Source organism: Euprymna scolopes, chromosome 26 (assembly GCF_053919585.1).
Source record: "Euprymna scolopes isolate OS-2025 chromosome 26, ASM5391958v1, whole genome shotgun sequence".
NCBI classification, from domain to species: domain Eukaryota; kingdom Metazoa; phylum Mollusca; class Cephalopoda; order Sepiida; family Sepiolidae; genus Euprymna; species Euprymna scolopes.
The window spans coordinates 6,139,290-6,164,065 of record NC_136507.1 but is presented as its reverse complement, the minus strand read 5'-3'; the positions used below and the strand labels follow the sequence as shown (position 1 = coordinate 6,164,065).

The window sequence follows — 24,776 nt, the reverse complement described above, 5'->3', positions numbered from 1 at the left end:
CTACAATAATATCAGAGCGTCTCGATTTACTCTGAATATCTACACAATGCCAACATCAATATATTACATATGAATCAGTTCTGTGGAATTTCCACACATCCCACTAGTCTATATTATCATAAAACTCTGTGGACCTTACTTGCATTTGTCTTTGTAGATAAGGAGAGTTCATCTTTTAATGATGACAGGTAAATAATAACAATAATATATATATATATATATATATGCGTATTGGCCTGGTTCAGAAATTAGGGTGGGGAATTATAGGCTTGGTTTCAATTCTAGCTGATGGCACTCAAGTCATAGATATTTTAGTTTTCATCTCATTTTGATATATTAGGTTTAATATAATAATCAATAAAGAATTGCTTCTATAATAAATATGTCATCTGCACAAATAAAAATATATTTAAGCGTATCTTATGACCAGGCAACACCGGGCGGCCTGCTAGTAATTAAAAATTCACAGTAGAAATTAAAATGCTTCTTCGGTGAATAAACTTTTGGGAAAACTTACAGAGAACACCGTTTTACGGTTGTTTTAAGAAATGGAACAGAAATTTAAATCTTTTTTATTTTTTTTAAATTGAGGAAAAAAAAAAAAAAAAAAATCAAAAGTAATCGAAAGACTAACATTCAACAATCGTACTTTGTATATATAAAAAAATTATTTTAACAAAAACGAAATTTCATTTTTAAATGCAAAAAGGTCAATTTGGTATACCTTTTTGTAGGTATGGGCAAAAATAAATGAATAAGGATAGGCGGACTTAGTTTTGAAAGCCGATTTATCATTTTTTCGTAGGTTTCTGAATACTTTTTGATTGTATTTGAAGGATTAAGGACTAAACTTAATTTCCCAAAGAAAAAAAATATTTGTATATGTGAAAAAAAAAAAAAAAAGTTATGAAAAATGTTTTCATGGTGAGCTAACCAATTCAGCTAAATTTTGAAGTTAAATAAATTCATTGTAAAAATCCTTTTAGAGATAAATATTAGTTTTCTGTAGGCACCGCCAAAAATGGCCAAAAAATCAAGTTGTTGTTTTTTAAAACAAAATTACATTTATTAAAATCCATTATTTCTGAGTAACTTTTATTTTCCAGAAAGATAAAACCCTGAATTTTATCATATACAAAACAGAATAATGTAAAACTTTTTCTATTTTTAATTAAATTTTAAATGTTAAATTTTCCCAAAAAGTTAACAATTGACATTTTTTGTCTTGCACAAAAAACGTACATAAATATTTTTAAAAAAGGTTTTTGAAATAATTAATTTATTTATTTATTGTCTAACTAAGATTTAGGATGATTTTCTATGAGAATATGCAAAAATATTATAATATAAGTACCTGGATTTCAAATAATTCCACTTATTCATATAGGCAACCAGTTACTTCGCGTCGATCTAGAGTCTAGATCGACAATGTTTACGTTTGTAGTTGATAAAAAGCAAACTATGGAAGACCAAACAGGCCAAAAAAACTCAGTTTTCAGTGACGAAAATTTCAATGTATTATTAATGCTGAGGCTGGCCAGTACCAGATGGGTGATCATTTGTATGAGTTTGGTTTTTAATGTGTATGTGTGTGGAGGCCAGGCTCCCCAAAATGGGGGGGGGGGGGCAATTTAAAGCAGAATAAAAAAAAAATTATTTCAGCGCGTTTGGTCCACCGTAGTCGAAAGGCGGCAAACGTTTTCAAACGGGATCGAAAAAATGCTATTTTTAACACAAAGAGCACAATATTTATCGAATTTTTTTTTTTTTGTATCGATTCTTCAAAGTATGCCCTGTTTAATAATGGTCATGCATTATTCGGTTCGCTAAAAAAAAATTGTTAATTTATTTATCAACGATTTTAAAATGGCTTTTTTCGTATAAATATTAAAAAAATTTTTTTTTGCTTAACTTAAATTAATTATTTTACTTAACATATTCACCGAATTTCACATTTCAAAACTCAAAAGCGGAATAATTAAACACAATTGAAGTTCTGATATTCAGACGTCAATTAAGGTATGCAAACAATTTTTTTTTTTTTACCTATATTCTGTTCCTTACAACAACACAATGTGTTGTGTTCAGTTTCAGATGATTATTTTAAGCATATTTGTACCCCCTCAAAACAAAGGGAGGTTTTGTAAGCAAAAAAATATATATATATAAATATCGTTTATGAAAAATAAGTACACTGTTATAAAGTTCATTCTTCTCTTAATGTCTGTCAAAAAGTACTTACCTGCCCCCCCAGTTTTGGCGGTGCCTAGTTTTCTGGGTCTATTTCAAAGATAATTAGTAAAGTAAAATCCCAAGATATTGAATTAAATAACAAAAAAAAAAAAACACCTGTTTGTACAAAAATAGCTGAATTAGACCTAAAACCGAGTGTTTTTGCCGTTCACAAACATAACAACAAACCATACTTTTGGAAATACAGAATATACGGAGGCCCAAAATCTGAGACAGTCGAAAAGCTGTTTCAGAATGACGTCATGTAATTAAAAGGAAGGAGGGGGTGCTGGGTTTCTCCCTCCCCCCACCAGACGGGCATCCGTACATTTCTATTGTAAATGTTTGTATAAATTTTACCATTTTTTAATTTAATTATTTTTTTTTTAATTATTGGCCAATATTATATAAACATTATGTTACGCCGAAAGTTTCACATTTCTTGCGAACAAATCTTGCGAAATCTAATTAAAAAAAAAAAAAAAAAAAAAAAAAAAGTAGAAATATTTTTGCTATTATAATTTTTTTGTGTGAAAATATTGAATAAACAAATATCGGTAGTTCGAGAAATTCATTTTTCTTCGAGTTATATCGAATTCATTAATACGGACTTTAGGGGCTTTTTTCGTAATGTTCCTTTAAAAAAAAAAATTTTATTGTTACAAATTACGATGCTTTATTTATATAAAAAAAGCAAAAATAAATTCTTGCGTTTTTTATTTAATACAGAAAACTATAACTTTAGTAAAGGTAGTTTTTCGTTTTAGACAAATAAAAAATAATCATTCCGCCATCATTATTTGATAAATACTGAAAATGTTATTAAAATTGGGTAATTTTCTGATTTTTAGTGAATTTTTAAGTAAAGAGAGGAGTCACAAAATGTTTATACATTTTGAGCGTCGGCATTCATTTTTTTTTTTTTTTTTCCAAGTCCAACTCACCGTTCACATTGGAAATGTCGACTTCTGGGTTTTGGGGTATGCTTACAACGAATAAACACCCCCAACCTCCCTATATACAGAACGGATTTCGGAATAGACACCCTCAACTTCTCCATGTTAAGAATGGCTTTCAGAATTTGGCACTTCGAACATGACCGTTTTGGGCAAATGAAAACCTACTTAAATTTTTTTTTTTTACAAAATTTTACTATTGCATAAAAATTCTTATATTTGCACATATCGATGATCGTGCTCTCATTTTTTTTTTAACTTTATCAATTACTTTCGATTTTTTAGGGGCGCATGCGGAATTGAAAAAAAAAAAAAGATTAAACCGGAACGAAATTTAGATTTCTGTTCCATTTTTAAAACAACCGTAAAACCGAGCGTTCTCTGCAAGTTTTACGAAACTTTTTGTTTTTAGATGTGTATATATATTTTATTTTTCACAAAACAAAAATAGGTGCAAGGCCAATAAAACAAAATGGGAAGAGGGATGGTCTTTGTCACAGTAGTGGCAACATTCACACAAGGAGAAAGATTCTCAAATTATTTGTTCTGTTTTTAGATTTACAAATTCTGAATCTCTGACGAGAAATTCCAAAAATTGCACTAACGTCCTCACGGAAGACGCCGTGCGATAGATTAACTTGCATTGGTGTCAGCAGTCTTGCCCTCAGTTAAACTTCCTTGAGCAAGCTCCCAACCCCGAGACAAGGACGGTTGTAGTCGTAACGTGTACATTAGCTTATAGCTTATGACCGGCTTCATAACATCGATGGTCTCACTTTAATAAGAAGTTATCAAACACAGCAAAACAGAGTAAAATGCTAACTATTTTCATTTCGTCTACTTTCTAATCATATAGGGAACCTGTTTAGCCATAAAACAGGATTAGAAAATTATTGTAGATTTTTTTTTATGCAGTTTTATATACAACATAAAACAGTAGAATGAGCGAGAACGTGGCAATTGTCTCCCTTGTCCACGTCATTTCCGGATTTCCAAACATAAGTTAACATGAGTTACGCCCCTTTAATTACGCAAAAAGAAAATCTTTACGAAAAAAAATGAATGTTTTAGATATTCCCAATGTGACTAATTTCTTTTTCAGTCACCTATATTATATAGAGTGAAACAATTTCGATTGATCCGAATCGGAAAAATCGTAACTTTTCAGGGTATCGGAATCTGTAAAATTAGTGCTTATTTTCCAATGCCAAAAACGGGTGCGAGTGCATTTTAAATTTTCACTACATTTATTGAACCACACTATTTGTAAATAGTATTTTCAAATCAAATTAAAATTTTACGAAATCTTTTTTTTTATCTATATTAAATTGTTAGGTGAAAGTACAGGGCAAAACTGGAGTTTAGGTGGAAAAATAATCTCGAATCCTTTAATTACTTAAAAGAAACAAAACTCCCTAATCACCGTTAAGTTTACTTTGCCAACAATATAAAAGCCATATCTTTTTTTTATATATACAAAATTGTTAGGTGAAAGTACAGGGCAAAACTGGAGTTTAGGTGGAAAAATAATCTCGAATCCTTTAATTACTTAAAAGAAACAAAACTCCCTAATCCCCATTAAGTTTACTTTGCCAACAATATAAAAGCCATAATATCGGTATTTCACAAGTTATCAGTTTTAAATAAGCAGAACTTCTTTTTTAAAAATAAACATTATGAAAACAACAATTTAAAAAAAAAAAAGCAGAAACACTAATTTTTTTAGCAATATTTACAGAACTTTTTTAAATTTTCCACTATTTTAAAAGAATAAACAATTTTATTCATTTTAAACAGTACTTTTTTTTTAGAGGTGAGGGCTTCTACACTATCAGAACGAAATTTCGCAAATCGTGCAATTGAGTTTTAGATGAAAACAATGATATCTACGTTTTTCTCGTATTTTAAAGATAATTATACACCAAAATTACGAAAATCGACAAGGTGGAAAATTATTTATTAAAGAAAAAAAAAATATTTCCAGAAACTGATCGTATTAGCTCATAAGACAAAGGAGAGTTCAAAAAGGAGGTAATTTTCCGTTTTGATTAAAAAAAAAAAATGGCTGCAATTTTTCACCTGCTTACACGATTACAGTTGTTTAAGTTTAATAATTCACTTAATATTCAGGTAACTTTGACTGCATAATTTACAAGAAGTAGTTTTTTTGTTTTTTTTTTAATAATTTGGAAAGAAATATTGTTCACGAAGTTTTTCAATTTTAATTTTTAGCAAACAATATAAACCTTTTTACATCTTAATTTTGAAAGAAGGAAAAAGTAAAAATTTCAATTTTTTGGAAAAAAAATTAATTGAAAGACAATACACATGAAAATTAATAAATTGCAGTAGAATAAGCGTGTTTAAACTACTCATGTGATTTAATAATAATCACATGATTCAATTTTGAATTAAAAAATTTCACATTACTTAAAATTCTAAATAGTTTTATTTATATTGTTTAAAATTAGAAAAAAGTTCTTCATAGTTTAAAATTAGAAAAAAGTTCTTCATAGTTTAAAATTAGAAAAAAGTTCTTCATAGTTTAAAATTAGAAAAAAGTTCTTCATAGTTTAAAATTAGAAAAAAGTTCTTCATAGTTTAAAATTAGAAAAAAGTTCTTCATAGTTTAAAATTAGAAAAAAGTTCTTCATAGTTTAAAATTAGAAAAAAGTTCTTCATAGTTTAAAATTAGAAAAAAGTTCTTCATAGTTTAAAATTAGAAAAAAGTTCTTCATAGTTTAAAATTAGAAAAAAGTTCTTCATAGTTTAAAATTAGAAAAAAGTTCTTCATAGTTTAAAATTAGAAAAAAGTTCTTCATAGTTTAAAATTAGAAAAAAGTTCTTCATAGTTTAAAATTAGAAAAAAGTTCTATTTATATTGCTTTTAATTAAAATAAAAAAAGGTTTTCATAGGTTACAATTATAAAAAGTTTTATTCATATTTAAATTTTTTTATATGTTCCAATAATTTAATATTTCTATTAATATTTTTTATCATTATAAAAAAAAAAAAAAAAAAAAAAAAAAAAGGTATTTCATTCTTTAAAATTAAAAAATTGTTTTCATGGTAACATAACGGTAACTAAAGTAATTTCGTTCCTTTTATGCGATAAAGGGTTCGAGATTATTTTTCCACCTAAACTCCAGTCTTGCCAAGTTACGAAACACCCATGTTAAGAATGGCTTTTTAAAGAACGTTATTATTTAAGAACGGAGTGAAGCCGAGATAAGTAGGTCCTGCAGACGAGCCTCATTCTGATATTCAGAAAATTTAAGTTAACAACTGGTGAATCTATACGTGTCAGAAACCGACCTTACGAATGCGTGAAAAAATATTGAATAATTCGACCTCCTATCTTTCCAAGCTTATAACTACTTGAAAAATGTAATTCAAACCATATTTTTTTCAATTAAAGGAGCAAAGACCAAATTTTAAAAAATAACAGGTTTAATAGAAAATTATGCAATATTTGTTTGTTTTTTTTAATCGGTTTTCTTTTAAAAGAATTGGAAGAAATAAAACAAAATGTGACTTACGTCGATTATAAAAAAAAAAAAAAAAAAAAAAATCGATATAAATTCCAAAAATCACTCACCTATAAAAATTACTAATCAATGTGTAGTTCTATTCTTGATTGTTAAGAATTTATCCATATTTATATTTTAAAATCCATTTATTTTTTAAATAAAATAATTTTTTTAAACGCTTATTTGAAAAAGGCACCATGACGCAAGAATTTTACGTTTTTATCGAAAACCAGAAGTAGTTTTTTTTTTTATTATTGTTTTGAACTACAGATGGACAGAAGGAACTAAAAACCACATGTTCGCATTAGTCGTCTAGACTTGTCCGTGAAGAAATATGTGTTCCCATAGTTTAAAAATAGTCAAATTTTACTTATAAGATTTTTCCTTAAAAAAAAAAAAAAAAAAAAAAAGACACTCAAGAGAAAAAATTGCCGTCATCGTCCATTACTTACTGGACAATATAAGCAGAACATAGGCTTCCAGTTGGAAAAAAAAAAAGGTTTTACACTTTGGACTTTACAGGTAAATTTCCAAAAAACACTTTTTTGTTTTAATTTACAATATATTATTTATTGATCTTTTATCTTCAATTTGTGATATATAAAACTTTGGTACATAAATTAATTATTAAAATTTTAATAGACATTTCAAAATGGGGGGGGGTGAATTTAAAAAAAAAAAAACCGTTTGTCTAAAATATTATATTCAGTTTATTGGAAAGATCATAAAATTTTACATGGACCCTGAAAATATCGTAAAAATTTAACCAATAGAAAAATTTTGATAGATTTTTAAAGTTTAAAAATTTAAAAAAAATTAACTTGTAAAATTCAATCGATTTCATTACGTAAAAAAAAAATGGCTGCATGAATGTGCGCCGGCACTTTGTAATCACTGTTTTTTAAAAAGTGAAAAAATAATATTTCTATTATTTTTTAAACAACTTTAATAGTTTATTTTGGAAGTATATTCCATAAAGAAAATAAACAACCCATTTTTTAAAGAGAAATTACGAGTTTTTTTATATTTTATTCGCAGTTTCGTGTTAGAGGTGTCAAAAATTCCCCCAAAATTCTGATACACCTAGTGAAGCTACCAAAAAGTAACCCTTTTGAATGAAGATGGACATAAACAATATTTTTTAAATTAATTTCTTAATTTTACTTAAAAACAAAATGTAAACAAAATATTTTAGAAAATAATTTCTTAATTTTAAATAAAAATTGATTGTAAAGAATCTTTTTTTTAAATATTATTGAAAAATATTGCAATGTTTACATAGTTGGTTCTTTGGGATAATAGGGGCGCCTGAAACCTCCCCTCCAAAACGAAAAAAGCTTTAGCATTTTTACTATCTTAAAGCGTTTTTTTTTTTTTAGTTTGAAACACAAGTAGTAGCTAGTTAACTTAGAACAACAAGTGCAAATGGCGGAAATTCTTCAGGTTTAAATGTATTGTAATGCTTTTATGGTGGTTGAAAAACGTTTTTCAGCCGCCAAATTACTTCCTATTGACTTGCCTCCCCATGAGGGCAGAGTTAGACACAAGGTCGGTTTTGAATATAGAGAAGCATTTATTACTAAAAAAAAAAACGAAATGGTGAAATATAAAAATTGTCTTTTTTTCGTTGTACTTGACAAATGAGACACGCTGGACCTTCTGCTTGTAAAATATTTTTTTCTCTTAGAAACGTTTTCGCTTCCTCATAAATTTACAAAATTGGCTCATACTTTCTATATCCATCATTCAAAGGGTCAATAATGATAGAAGCACCGGTGTCACATTTCACGTGACCTAACTGTTCAGGTTTTTAGAACGAGGCTCGTCTGCTGGACCTACTTATCTCAGCTGTACCAAAACTTAATTTTCCATTGTTGGTACTAAAGATAAAATTATAAAATATTGATTTTAAACTGCCAGTAAAATTAAAATCTATAGATAACTGAGAAATTGTATGTTTATTCGTTTGCGAAAATATACACATATAATAATGCATGGGTGTTTCAGGTAATCTGAAAAGAAAATAATAAAAAAGATAACTTTACAACTATATATTAAAAGATTTTTTTAAAAATCATAATTGGTAATTGTATCGGAATCGGGAAAATACTAGAATCGTCCCGTTATCGTATCATTACATATTTATAAGTTCAGAACACTGGAGAGCTTCTCGTTAAATGTCCTTTATGCACCTTCAACCCATTGTGTAAAACGTCATCATTACTGTGAGAAATTCCATATACAACCGCCATCTTTCTTTACGCCGGCCACACAGTTCTAGTAGCCGGACTGTGATTGGTTTAAATTTGAATGTGTCAGGTGATTTGACTTGGCGTCTTTTTGTATTCTTGCATTTATTTTTCGATCTGAGAAAGAACACGGAATGGTAGAGACTCAAACCAGCGGTTCCTTCACTAGGGAACCAAGACAATTCCTTCATGGACACCAAACAGTCGGTGAATGAAGGACATATCTCTACAAGCAGAGACATCTTATTTTGCTGAACCTATTCAAATCAAGGAGGACATTCTATTACTGTTCGGCATGTTATAATCTAAATATTGACTAGCTGAAAAACATTATCAATAATTTTCCCCACTCTTTATCTGTGCCTAAACCTAAACATGGATTCCATGATTGGGGCTTCTTTCTTAGAACTGCACGCCTGTGGAATTGTCTTCCGTTTTCCTGCTTTCCAGCTGTCTAATAATATGGTTGTCTTCAAGTCCAATGTGAACAAGTTTCTGATGAGCCGTTCCACTTAAGTTAACAAATTTACCGAACTTCCATTACTATCGATTACTATATTGTCCTTTTGACTACTCTACACTCTTTAACCCTTATCCTTGAGTGGCCTATCGGCCTTTATAAGTGGTGACGCCTATGTAAAAAAAAAAAAAAGCAACATAAGACTTACCTTTTGTAAAACAGATTTTTAATAACGAACTACACAGATAAAATTAATTTTAACCTGTTCTGTTGATACATGTATATAAAGATGCTGCTTACAGGCCTCCATACTTTTTTGAAAAAAGGGCGCAAAATTTGATTATCACTGTCTTTTTAAATAATCAAATCCAAACGAATTTTTTTTTTTAGTCGATTTTGCTTTTGCAATTTTTATTATCTCAAGAGTCATATATTCTATTATATGAATATATTTTTTTATTATTGGAAACCTGTTATAAACAAAATCTGTTTAAACTTCATATCGCGTAATATTTGAATTTAATATAATTCAAAGCTTTTTAAAAATAATTATTTTTTTAGAATTCTGTTTTTTTTTGTTTTTTTTGTAACCTAAATAATTATATTACTGAAAAAAAAAAAAAAAAAAAAAAAAAAAAAAAAAAAAATCAAGAAAAATCGTTGATTTTATTTTTTTAACAAAATATTGATTTTATGTCCAATTTTATTTACAACTAAAAGGTAAACGAAAAAAATAACAGGATTTTATATATATAAATAACTTTTTTTTATTTATTTGATCTTTTCAGCTTTAAAAAATGCTGAAATTTTGATTGACCTACATTTATTTTTTTTAGTTTTTGTAACATGAAATATAAGGGGGTAGGACACCTAAAAAAAAAAATATTTCCTCTAATATATTTAACAAAACATACTTTTATTATGCAAGTTTATTTAATAATGAATAAATATCGAAAATTTCAGGAAAATATGACTTATTTGATTTTTGCTAGATTTTTAAAACATGGGTATGTCTACAGCTTAAAAAACGTCACTAAATAGGAACGTTGTTTTAAAGCATCAACTAATGGAAACACGATTTTTGTCTCGTATTTTCATTATTTTTGTATGGTGTAAAAATTTTTTTAAAAATATTAGCAGTTTATTTGAAGCCTCTTTTAAATGGTAAAAAAAGTTAGGATAATATTAAATTAAATTACAATTACATTGTGTTACATACATAGGGGGTTAAAACTGGTGCGCATTGAATGTTCTTTCAATACGAATTAAAATATTAAGTTATGTATTATTTGCTCCAAATAGAATTCAGTAAACAAAAAGAAATCAAAATTTTTTTTTTATTATTATGATTTTTTTATATTTAAAAGAAAAAAAGAAAGAAAACACAGTAAAAGTAAAATTTTTTAAAAAAAGTAAAATTTAAAAGTAAAATTCTAAAACATAATTGCAAAAATTAAAATGAGAATGACTGTAATAAAACTAAAAAACTTTAATGTCTTACTTTGGGTTTTAATACATTTTGAAAAAGCCGGGGGGATTATTTCTCAGTAATCATTCAACATTTTATTTTGTTACAATTCTTGTTTTTACTTGAATACCCTATATTTCTTAGAATAACAAGGCCGATAGCCATTAGTCATGTGCTCTCGTGTAAGGAATGAATGCGTGAATGTAGGATTGACATGAAATTCTTAAAGATAAACTAAAATGACCGAAAAATGGGCTGAAATGACTTAAATAAATAAAAAGTAAATGACTTAGAATTACTTTAATGAACTTAAGGATGAATTGAATGACCTTAAGAATGACTTGAATGCTTAAAAAATAACTGGAATCCTTCAAAAACAACTTGAATGATCTGGAGAATGACTTGAATGGCTTTGAGACTGACTAATTGTAAAGTGGGTGATCATTTTACATTAAATTAATACAGAAAAGTGATCCCCCACTTCATATCACAATAAGTACAGCATGTAGTAAGAACAGATACTACACTTTGAGATATTAAATCTTTTATTCATGTTAAAAAAATACAGAAAAAAAAAAAAAAAAAAAAAAAAAAAAATCAACGATGAACAAAAAACTTAGGCACATGGCCAACTCAAAAGGGGGGATTTTGGGGGTCGTTGGTCATCCTTGTCACTCCAGAACTAAACAAAGTCAAAAGTTTCTCCCAGCTAGTATCTTCTTTCACCATAATACCGCATTCACCCTTTCATATTGGGGGACGTCCTAGTAACTCCCAATTTTTAAAACATTTTTTATTGACGTGTAAAAACAAAAAAGATAACAATAAAATGGTAACAATAATTCATTTGTGTCGAGGGAGGGGGAAGAAAAAACAAAAGGTGATTAGTAGGACCCTCCCAACCCCGTCTAGTTGATAGACTGCCCGTTCCACTAGGTTTGTAAAAGGAACCTCGCTTCTGCGGGTCAGTCTCTAGGTGGGGATGCCCTCTAGATGGGGGTGAATGGAGAAAAGAAAATTTTGTAGGTAAGGGATGGAGGTTAGATTGTATTTCTTTTTCTCCAAGATGGGTAAAATTTAGAGGAAGGGGTGAAAACAAAAATTGCAGGTAAAAGGGGATGGGGATCTTGGAGGCTTCCTAATCGGGGAGGGATGGAACACACACTCAGCTAGCTGAGAGACTACTTGTTTAATTTAACTTTACAGAACTGCGCGTTCCACACCTAGGCGGGGAACACGTATTCAAATTTGGCTCCTCTTCGTACACACAGACTTGCCACATGTATCCATCTTCTGTCAAATGCCGCGCGATGCAGCCTTCTTCTATCACATCTGATCTTCACCCGTAGTTGGTGTTTAAAGAACGCGATCAGATCTTGATCAGAAAAAGACAACACCCCCCGGCAACCTTGCAGACGCGACGTCTAAATCACCATTCTCGCCACGGCCAGAATCGTAACGTAGACCATTTGTCTTTCCCGGTCCCACGGCGGCCTCACGTTGTCCACAACATTGGATACAGTAATTGGGTGAGGATGCTCAGGATCGATGCGAGCCGTCACCCCACTGACATACGACCAGTACTGGCGGAGTTCGCGGCAATCGAAGAAAGCGTGATCCGTAGTTTCCACAGCCGTTGTCCCACAACGGGGACAATCAGGCGACTCCAGAAACCCAGAACTGCATTGTATGTTGTTGAGTGGAAGTGCATTTCGGGCCAATCGCCAGGTCAGAGAGAACTCCGAATTGTTCAGATGACTCGAACCTGGCGCCCAGCTCCACGCGGAGCGGATCTCACTCTGCTGCCACCCCAAACGCGCGCATAGCGGGTCGTCAGCGGCCCCCTTCACTAGATCCCTGTGGAGTTCCCTACGGGTAGCAGTCACAAGGTCACTGGACATTGGTAGTCGTTTTAGCGCGGCTCGGCACTCTTTCATGTAGGCAGATTCTCCCCGCGGCCTGCGACGGCTCTCGATGGAAGGGTCGAGAACGAGGTCGGGGAAGGCGGCAGTAACCACGGGGTGCCACGGTTGGTCCTCCTGCATATAGTGGCTCAGGAAGGCCAGCCTCTCAGCATCTCGATGACACTTCAAGTCCGGCATTCCCAAGCCTCCCTCACACGGACGTTGAATACAGACTTGTCTGCTCACTCAGTGTCTTCCTCTGTCCCAAAGGAGCGAGGACAAGAGTTCGACAAGAGCTTTTAGGTGTTGTGCAGGCAGGGGAAGTACGGCCAGTCGGTAAAGGATGAGAGGAAAGACGTAAGTGGCGCACGCCTCAGCTCTACCCTTTAAGGAAAGTTTCCTAGGAAGCCACGAATTGACTGCAGCCTCCACCTTTGACCGTACCTCCAACCAATTCTTGTCAAGCTGGAGACCCGGTCCGAACCACACGCCGAGGATCCGGACCGGGCCATCTGTCCAGCTGAAGGGCGCAGGGAGGTTTGCGTTGCCACTCCATGCGCCCAACCGCAGTCCTACCGACTTGTTGCGGTTTATCTTGGCCCCTGTAATTCTTTCGTACTGTGTGAGTGCCTGCGACACGACCTCAATGTCTACACTTTGATCTTGGTCAAAAGGCCAAGAAAAGGGTATTTATTTTGTCCCCCACCAAGCAAATTAGGCATAAGGCTGATTTTTAATGTGAAGAGTGAAGGGGAAATGGGGATCAACTCCCTGGGGAGTAGGAGAGCTGGATAGTGACAATTGGTATGAAGAGCTGGATAGTGACAATTGGTACAAAGTCTTATATGTGGGGCTGGTATTTATTTGCTCCCCTACCGATTTTTAATGTGAGGAGTGAAGGGGAAATGGGGACCCGCTCCCCGGGGAGTAGGATAGTGACAATTGGTATGAAGGGTTGCCCCTACATTGACCAAGGTCTTATATGTGGGGTTGTCCCCATATATGGTCTTTGCTTGCAGTATCTGCCAGAACAGATACTACACTTTGATCTTCATATTTAATTTATTCCGTTTAAAGAAAAAATTTCAATATAAAATTTAAAAAATTTAAAAAAGTAAAATCTCTAAAAGATAAAACAAATTTAGGCACAAGGCCCTATAAGATCTGGGGAGGGGAGTGTTTCAGGGTCTTTGTAACTAAAGTAAAAATTGGAGTCTTTGGCGACTTTACTCTTGACTGGCAACATTTACCACAATACCTCATTTACTCTGTGGAATCTAAACTAACTAATGAAAACCCCCAGCGTTTTTGCAAGAAAGGATATATATACAATTTGTGTGTGTAAATTTTTTTTTTTTTTTTTCCTTTATTATTAAATTAAAAGAAGTGTGTGTGTGTGTGTGTGTGTGTGTGTGTGTGTGTGTGTGTGTGTGTGTGTAAAAAAAAAGTTCAATTCATTGGAAAAATAAAAGTTCTTAATTTGGTAACAAATACTTTGTGTTGGGGAGTGGGCACAACAACCTAGAAAAAAAATGATCAAATAAAATTGCCTAGTGCATTGTTAGTAAGGTCTCTCCCTGAGCTAATCTAAGTAGTTAGATTGCCTACTGTTTTCCGGGGCACCGAAAACAAGTGGGGATATCCCTAGTGGGGATTTGGGTGGATTCTTATCAGGTATTGGGGGAAAAAATAAATAAAGCATCAAAAAACAGAAAGAGGGGGGGGTAGAAGGCGACCTTCGAGTAAGGGTTGACCAGGGGTGACAAAACAAAAGGGGGGGGGGTAATGGTAGGGTAGCCTCGGAAGGTTCTCTAGTGCCAAAACAAACAATCAGGGGACCGGATCTCATTTGTACCACCAGTCAAGAGTCTCTTTAATTTTCTATTGCTAACCGTGTGCCATGCCTACGAATTCAAACTTGGCGCCTCGTCGGATGCACAAGCTAGTGTCATGCACCCACCTCCTGTCAAAGACCACTAAAGGCAACCTCCTCCAATTGCATCTGATCTTTACTTTAAGCAGATGTTTAAAGTAGACGATCAGATCCCGATCCGGAACAGATATCCCTTTGCGGACTTGCTCGAGGTGTGTGATCCATATGACCATTCTCGCTACTGTTAGGAAACCCATTCTTTTCTCCCTAGGCAGCGGCGGATCAAAGTATGACTTGTCGAGTTCAAGCAGGCGCGTGGCATCGATGCAAGCCGTTATCTCGTTGATGTACCCTAGGAGGGTCTTAAGCCTGCTGCAGCAGAAAAAAGCATGACCAACCATTCCCTTCATGCCTTCGTCGCAGCGCAGGCAATAGACCCGGGTCTCTTCTTTGTGCAAGTGGAGTTCGTCAAAGAGGGGCAATGCGTTCTGGACAAGTCGCCAGGTAAGGGAGAATTCCAAGTTGGTAAGAAAGTCCCGTCCCGGCGCCCAACTCCACTAGGAACGGACCTCTTCTAACCACATCCCCATCCGCTTAACTAGCAGACACTTTGATCTTGGCCAAAAGGCCAAAAGCTTAAAAAGCTAAGAACAGCATCTATTAACAACAGACCTTTGATCTTAACCAAAAAGGCCAAGCACAAACCGACCGACAGAGTGACTTATAGAGTCGCTTGCACGTGACTAAAAAACCATTTGTCGAGGAAATGGAGTTTTTTCTATTTGAACATTCTTGTTCAAAAAATTTTTTAATAAAAATTTGTGTGCAAACTTTTTTTAAAGTTATAATTAGATTTATTAATATGCTCAATTTCATATTATTGAATTAATTTGGAATTCTCATCTGAAAGATGAGTAATTTGTATAATTTAATTATTATATCCTTATCTTTGTATAATTTAATTATTATATCCTTATCTTTGTATAATTTAATTATTATATCCTTATCTTTGTATAATTTAATTATTATATCCTTATCTTTGTATAATTTAATTATTATATCCTTATCTTTGTATAATTTAATTATTATATCCTTATCTTTGTATAATTTAATTATTATATCCTTATCTTTGTATAATTTAATTATTATATCTTTATCTTTGTATAATTTAATTATTATATCCTTATCTTTGTATAATTTAATTATTATATCATTATCTTTGTATAATTTAATTATTATATCCTTATCTTTGTATAATTTAATTATTATATCCTTATCTTTGTATAATTTAATTATTATATCCTTATCTTTGTATAATTTAATTATTATATCCTTATCTTTGTATAATTTAATTAATTATATCCTTATCTTTGTATAATTTAATTATTATATCCTTATCTTTGTATAATTTAATTATTATATCCTTATCTTTGTATAATTTAATTATTATATCCTTATCTTTGTATAATTTAATTATTATATCCTTATCTTTGTATAATTTAATTATTATATCCTTATCTTTGTATAATTTAATTATTATATCCTTATCTTTGTATAATTTAATTATTATATCCTTATCTTTGTATAATTTAATTATTATATCCTTATCTTTGTATAATTTTTATAATTTAATTATTTGTGGATTATTATCTTCATCTTCTAGTTGTTGTTTCATGACGTTTTGGCCAATTATTCCTCAGGTCTTCATTGAAATTCTTTTTGAGATGAGTAACATCATAAAAACCACAACTAGAAGGATAAAAGTTCACAAATAATTAAATAAAATAAATTATACAAATTACTCATCTCAAAAATGTTTCAAATCATCAATATTCATTTTTGAAATTAAATACTTATAGTTATAAAGATCCTAGTAAAACTCTAAAAAGGTTGATTAGTCATATCTATGGAAAAAAATAGTTCCAATGAAAAATCACAAAACTTTTGTTCAGTTATGGCTCAGTTTGAATATATAGTGTTGTATGTTATCTATACACATTGAAATAGAGACATCTCATTACTTTTGAATGCAATTGACAACCGTGTCTTCTACCATCCTGTGGAAGAAGATTATCAACAACAGGCAACCAATACAGATTTTTTCCTACTTTTGTTTAATGCATACCGCCACTGAAGCAGAATGGTAACTGTGATAGGGGCCAGATTTATAGGAGCAACTTGAATGGGCTGCAATATGTTCATTTACATTAAATTTAAATTTCTGCAGGTTGGTATGGTCAGAGAAACAGGAAGCAGAGAGAAAAATCCAAAGGCAAGCAATCTGAGGAAAGAAGCTATTAAAGTATACAATTTTCCAGTATCTAGGGACCGCAGTCGGTTAGGTCAGAATACTTATGCTGATAATACTTATGCTTAATAAGCACAGTAATATCAGAGCACATGGAAATTCTTGTAAAATCTGCACAGGAATGCAACACTGATGATGCCATTGGGATGCAGAATCTATTAGGTTAGAAACTCTTTGCTGCCTGTCCAAGAGGGTGCAAGCCCAAGTGTGGCAATAATAGGCCATGCACCAGTTAAATTATTGCTTTACTGGTAGGTGTTAAAGTTTTCTAACTCAGTAGAGGGAACCTACCTTCTTTTCAGCATACTTGGCAACATCTTCTATGTACTTATTTCACTTCATGTTAGCTCAGAATGTTAGGCCAAGGATTCAATGAGTGTCACTTGTTAGATAATTTTTAAAGAAAATTAGAAAAATATATTTAAGCTATTTTGACACTGCTCACAAATGGGAATCATTTTGCGTGAAGACAATCATCATTTTTACACAAAGTTAAAGGTGTTCTTTCAAGCAGGAAATATAGGCATCTTCATGGAGTAATTAGCATATCTCCAATGACATGTCCATCTTATTAGCTACCACAAACAGCCTAGTTTAGAAACATGAAAATGGCTAAATATAGTGAAATTCAATTAAATTTCAACTTGTGAAGAAATTTTAATCAAAATTTAATCTTTTCTCTTTAAAAATGTACAATCTTTGCTTCTTTAATCATTTTTTTTTTAGGCTACTCCAAGTTAGATTGCTATTTCCATGAAAAAAAAAAAAAAAAAAAAGTCTTACAAATTGTAAACATGTTTGAAAATTTCACTTGTTAAAGACAAATCTTTCACAGCTTCTCACTAAATACAAGATATGCCGAGACACATAATGATCTTTAACAAAACTTTTACGATATGGATTAAAAGCTGCAATTCATTCTTAGATGAGAAATCTGCCAATAATTTGAGATATTCTCAATGTTGTTTTATCTTTAATTCAATAACAATTAAATATTTTTAAGTAAGAATTAAATCATTTTTATATTACATTCTTCAGTTAAAATGGATGCTAAATGTTTACATAAGTCAGGAATGTGAATAGCAAATGTCAAAAAAATTAAAACAAATTTTCAAACCAAGGGGATGAGGCATGGGAGATATGTATATGTAGAGAGAGGGTAGTACACAAAAAAAAACTTTTCAAAAACAATTCAAATCAGTTAAACTAAGAAAATCAAACAGGGGAAAAAACAATAGAGTGGATAATATTTGAGAAATGTACAGGAAGTGATTTTTTTGATGAAACAAGTCATCTAATTCCTCTACCCTCTTCAAGAACCGATTGAAATCTTCACTTTTGGGGCAAAATTAACATTTGCAAAAAAAAAAACTGTTACAATAGAGAAAATTTAATTGGATTTCAATCAAAAAGTTGAAAACCCATGTCTATTAAATCTACTTTTTTTCTGGATAAAAAAGCTGGATTCCCGATAAGTTTCAGAATGGAAAACTACTTAGACATTTTGTTCATATGGATGTGACCGACATTCAGTGACAATTTCAACGCATTCCAATAAATATTACAATCAATATTGAAAGATATTTAAAGCTTTGACATTATTTGATATCATGTGGAAAGTGTAGCATAAAATAAACTTAAAACAACTTTGAAGATTGTAATAAGTAAAAAAAAAAAAAAAAAAAAAAAATCACATCTAAATGAATAAATGTAAAAGTTTTTTTTTTCATTTATTATTCTTATAATATGATCCAAAAGACTCATCAGTACTTAAACCAATAACATAATTCTTTGAACTACTTTATATATAGCAAGTGAACAAGAAGCCACACACCGCTATTTGCATAAGTAATTTTTTTTTAACATTTTATAATAAATTGTTTGGTGTTAATAATCATAATTTTGTCATTATATATATATATATATATATATATATATGCGATAGTTTCCTTGATAATTAAATTAAAAAAGGATAAATTAAGAAAATCTTAATCATACTTTTCAAGGGAGGTAACCCAAATGAAAACAATTACAAGAAATGTTTATTAAAAACGTAATGTTATAGTTAAACCAATGGCTACTGGATAGTGAGTAGTTTTGTTTTTTGTTGTTATTATTATCAATATTAATAATTTAAATATGTTTTGATAGTGAAATAGACATTTTGATAAACAAAGTCAAAATGAAGATATCGAGTGTGCATAGGAAGGAAAATAGAAGTCATTTTTCCATTAAACAAAAGTCATCATACTCGTCTACCCACTTCATGAATTGTTTAAAGTTCTTAGCAGCAAAATCAACATTTGTAATTTTCACAGAAAACTGTCCTAGGAGGGAAACGGAAAGTAAGTCAGGAAAAGAGAAAGAAAGAAATAACATCCAGCCAAACAGCAAGTAAAAATAAGGATGCGGCAAAAGTCAGTTTTTTTTTTTATTTTTTAAATAAGTAGATTGCATCCAAAACAGATCTGGTGATTTAAGCAGAAATCCGCTATTTACTGTATAAAAAAAAAGTTGAATTTTGCTAAACAGCAGAGAACTCGCATGACTGTATAAATATCCTTAGTTTATATAAAAAAATATTAATTTCCACATCATTTGACATTGAAATAAATGCACATCAATATTCTTTATTCTAACACGTAGAAGAAATGTGATAGTGCACCGTTATTTCTACATATGGAATAGATAAACACTAACCTTCATGGGTAAAATAACATAAGCCTGGTGTTGCCATATACACCAATGAAATCATGAAAAAGTAAATAAAATGACACTAAACAAATTATAAAAGCCATGGGACTCAGAAGAAAAATCTAAGCATCATGATTGATAGGTGTTCCTTTGAAAGCCAAAATGGAACATTCGATCAGCGTCCTGCAATTGTTGGCCATTCTTACTTTAGATAGCAGAATAAAATAGACTAAACACAGTTAAACAAATGATAAATCAAAGAAGAGGGAATAATGGACAACAAAGAAAATTATACAAGTGATGTGATCGTACAAAAACAACCTTTTTCCCCTCCCTATAAAAAGGTTTGTTTACATATATAGAATATAATCATGTTATGACCATTGTTTTTCAAACATCTTGTCTGTTTAGGCTTGTTACTTTGGTTACCATTGTAGACAAATAATTTAGATGCTGATAGATGCAGATGCCAATTCCAAGCAAAGAATGGAATTACTTACCCGTTGTGGCTTGTCTCCATCTTTGTCAGCTTCACAACAACTTTGACAATTCGATTTTAAAGGTGAAAGTTGAAATTTATCAAGATCATTGCACGAATGACACATCAACCCTGGTAACATACCAAAGTTCATACATTCTGAAGGTGACAGTTCCAAACAGTCGATAACATACATCTGAAAAAAAAAAAAAAGTTTTGAATTTCTATATTTTTCAATCTCAGAATTAATGTTAAAGGCACACTAAACAACATCAGTAATTTATCTCTATATAAATAAAATGAACTCATTTTTTCCCGTCGGATTTTGACATTAATAGGATTAAAAATCAAGATATTTCATGCAAATATAATATGCACAAACGGCAGAACAATATCTGAGGTGTGTTATAGGCTTATTATTTCTCAAATTCCTCGATAATCTTAGATTTCTATACTTTTTCTGCTGAGAAGTCACGGCCAAAATCGGTTAAGATCAATGGAAGTGGTAAAATATTTTCTCTCTAATAAATTCCTCCTCCCCCTGCCACCACTTAACACCGTTTGGGGATCGTTCACAAGGAACAGTTGAGAAGAGAACACCGGTTTGGCTTCGTAGTTCTTTCATGTGAAGTTATTTAAAATCACTAAACTAAGCTGCAGTGCTCTGTGGCGTAGTGGTTAGCATGCTGGACAATTAACATTATATTTTCACGTTCGCGCCGACCTACCGTAGTCGTTTTTTTTTGTTTTTTTTTCCTAAACAACTGGAATGGACTTTTCTTGGTGGCCGAACTGTTAACGTTGCAGATGTATTTTTTTTTCACACTTTATTTTCCTACTTTTACTCATGACTCCGGGTTTGATCCTTCCTACTTACCTACCATAACATTTTTTAAAACTCCCCCCCGTCCCGGAAACAAACACTCGGGCAACGCCGGGTACCCCCGCTAGTTTATAATAATGTTGAAAGTCATTTCACTGTAAATAAATTACTGATCCTTAAATTAACAATCAGATACACAATTATGTCAAAATGAAGTCTGTAAGAATCTTTCATCATTCTTTTCGTTCACATCAAAATTATTTGAATCTTAAACTTTTATTTAATTCTTCAGATCAATTATAATGTAAGGATTGCGAAATATCTCGTTTAAATACATAATAAAATCGATTTTTTATCTCAAAATAAAATTCTAGTTAACTTTTCAATGCATATAAACTTGAATTTTCACCGTCATTTTTTTCCCCCAGTACAGTAGAACCCTGGGATACGATGGCTCCAGTATACATTTTTATCAGATTATGATGTGGAATACAATGTTTTTCCAGGCCTTGGCTTCGATATTTGCCCTGCCTTACAGTATTATCTCCATATATAATAATTTGATTGCAGAAAATCCCCTCTGGTCCAAAGTACCGTAGGTTTGCTCCAACAGATGTCACATACAAATTTATAATGTCTAGAATATTAGCCACTATATTATGTAAACTTTTAACGTCATTTTACACACATTCATTCGTAATAATAAAATCCTACATTACATCCTAGGAGCGACATCACAGTCGCAACCATTTTCAGTAAAAGTAGTCGCTATTTTTTTCTCTAAATAAAAAGTACTACTGCTCCCAGTCAACACCAGGGGCTATTCTACATTTTGGGCAGATATGAGGTTGCACCCTTAATATCTGTCTCTTATGCCTATATACATAACAATCTTTCATTTCCCGATTCCAAAAATAATGACATGTTCCTACACGCATTCTACCAAATCTCATTGACTGAGAACTGCCTATTCATTCATTCCAGAATGTAAATATTCTAACAAAAATGAATGCTGTGCAGATTTACAAACATGGCTTCCCTCTATGCAAGATGCAATACCCCAATTAAATACCCAATACCCAAATAAAATACCCCAATTAAAAACATTACCACATCGAAACATGTTCATGGGTAAAATACCGTTTACCAAGACTGCTTTCACTGTTACATTAAATATACCGTACATGTAAACTTTTCTTATACAGCTACGCTAGCGTGCTACATTTTTTGTGTATACATACACCGTACATACCGTTTTCCGACACATCGTTAAAAGCAAGATACACGTTTTTTTTTTTTTTCGTTTTTTTTCAATTATAAGTGACTAACATAGTTTATGCGCTAAATAAAGAATTTTAAACAACCGATTACGCGATTATTAAAATTGAGATCCAGCTTTTTGTGATTTGGAACCCTTTAAATGGGTTAAAAGGTTAGATTTTGTCTTCCTTTTCTAACAGCTAGATAAACCTAATATTCTTTCTTTATACGGTAAATCAAAAAAAATTTTTAAAAACGATTATGTCTGTGTTTTGTTTCATAATTAACAATAAGGATAAAATGTTCGTTTAATTTTACAGTAGATAAACTTCTATTCACATTAAGCGAGTTACTAGTGTAAGTCATTCATCCCACCTCACTATACGTACGCTTTAAAGGTGTTATTTTGAAGCTTGTGAAGTTGTAAGTTCACCGCAGACCAATCGACTAAAGCATTTTCTTATTTTACACCTCCTTTTCCTCTTTGCATTACAGGTTCGAGCCTACCTACTGCAGCTATTTTTTTTTTTGCGCACGCACAGGTACTCGCTGCTATTTACATTTTTGGGGGGGGTTTGTTTAATTTTTTTTTTAATAGCTCGCATGGGTAATAACTATTATTACATGTTTTGTTTTTATTTTTGAATGCAAATAGGTCACAAACCAAAATAATTTGTTTTTGCCATATTTCTTCCAATTGTATTTTTTAGGGGGGTATATATATTGAAATATGTTTTTGCGTACTTTAAGCAATTATAATTACTACTAAATTTTTTTGTTTTTAGTTTTACATGAAAATAGGTCAGAAAACATAAGTTCTTTTTGCCTATTTTCCCCCAATTTTATTATAGGTATACATGTATTGAAAAATGTCTGCGAACAAAATTTCTTTCAAAATTATTAAAAAAAAAAGTCTATTTCTGTTGTTGAACATTTCAATTTAAAAAGGTTTACATCGTTTCAAATCATACAGGGTTCTATTCCATTGTTTATAATATAAACAAAATTCTGTATCTATTGTTTAAAATAAATAATTGTTTATTATTTAAAGAAAATGTTCTGTATATATTGTTTCTTTTTTTCTGCTTATTTAAAACTGTCACTTTCTGAAATACCGTTTACATGTTTACATGGTAACGTACAGGTGACTACAGGAATTTAGTTCCTTGTAAGTGATAGAAGGCTTGAGAGTATTTTGTCACCTAACCTCCAGTTTGCCAACAAAAATACCATACCCTGAAGCATACCCTGCCCCTCAGATTAGTATGCATGTGCCAAACGATACTGTAACCACCAAATTTTGTTGTTCGTGAATATTATTTGCATGTGGAAATCCTGACAGCAATTATCAAGGTTATATTTCGGGCAAATTTTGTGATAATCTCACCCCACTCACAAAATGGAGTGTTAATTCTAAAACCCATTCTTAACATAAGGAGGTTGGGGGTGTCTATCCCACCAGCCGTTCTTAACATGAGGCGGTTGAGAGTAGGCAAAAATAACAACAGCCGTACTTTAATTTTTTTATGCTGGGAGCGGGGGGGGGGGGGGGGCTACTACCAGGCAACACCAGTTAACAGGTCCTGTTAGTTTATAAGGTTGGTGCAAAAATGTTACACGTTACTTTTATATATAATTTCTGAATTAATGTATTGATATATATAGCCATGTTATATATCATTTTAAAGCGTGTTTTTCGCTCTATCAAATTGTGTTATTCGTAACTCTTCTAAATCTCTTCATTTTTTTGCAGGCGTTTTGACAGCATGGCAAAATTTCAAGCTGCATGATTTTCTTGTTCCAGCTCAAAATAGGCAGAAAAGCTGCCAAGACAGCTTGTGATTTCAATGATGCATTTGGCCTAGGAACCACTAACAAATGTGTGGCACAACGGTTGTTCAAGAAATTTTGCAAAGGTGATGCAAGCCTCGAAGATGGAGACAGTCGCAGCCGGCCGACTGCAGTTAATAATGAACATTTAAAAACCTTAATTGAAGCCAATCCTCGCAAAATCACACGTAAAGTTGCAGTTGAACTCAAGGTTGACCACTCAACAGTCGTTCACCATTTAAAGCAAATAGGGAAGTCAAAAAAGTTGGATAAATGGGTTCTGCATGAATTGAACGATAAAAAAAAAAAAATTGTCGTTTTGAGACGTCTTCTACACTCCTGTGCAACAAAAACGACCCATTTCTCAAGCGGATTGTGACGCGTGATAAGTGGATTCTCTACAACAACCAGCAACGTTCGGCACAGTGATTGGATGCTGGAGAAGCTGCGAAAAATACTTCAAAAGCAGAGATGATGCTGAATTTGCTTTCAAGGACTTCATCACTTCCAGAACTCCGGATTTCTATGCTAATGAGATAAATAAATTTGTTTCTTGTCGGCAAAAATGTGTCGATTCTAATGGTTTTTATTTCGATTAATAAAGTTTATTTGAAAGGAGTTATGATCTTTTGAAGTTGAACATCAAAAAAAAAAAAAAAAAAAAAAAAAGATTATTTTTGCACCAACCTAATATTTGAATACATGCACGT

General features: G+C 31.7%; 1 protein-coding gene and 1 non-coding gene across 2 annotated transcripts in view; both read right to left on the bottom strand.

Moving 5' to 3' along the window:
• Positions 1-24,776, bottom strand: part of LOC145247908 (selenoprotein F-like) — a 39,331-nt gene that overhangs the window by 6,657 nt on the left and 7,898 nt on the right. The window contains exon 2 of the mRNA XM_080109538.1: positions 20,176-20,349. Within this exon, the coding sequence (XP_079965664.1) occupies positions 20,176-20,349 (174 nt within the window). The remainder of the gene's footprint in view (positions 1-20,175; positions 20,350-24,776) is intronic.
• On the bottom strand, positions 3,773-3,900 carry LOC145248554 (U4atac minor spliceosomal RNA). Its single transcript, XR_013863375.1, has one exon. It is a non-coding gene; the product is annotated as a U4atac minor spliceosomal RNA (small nuclear RNA).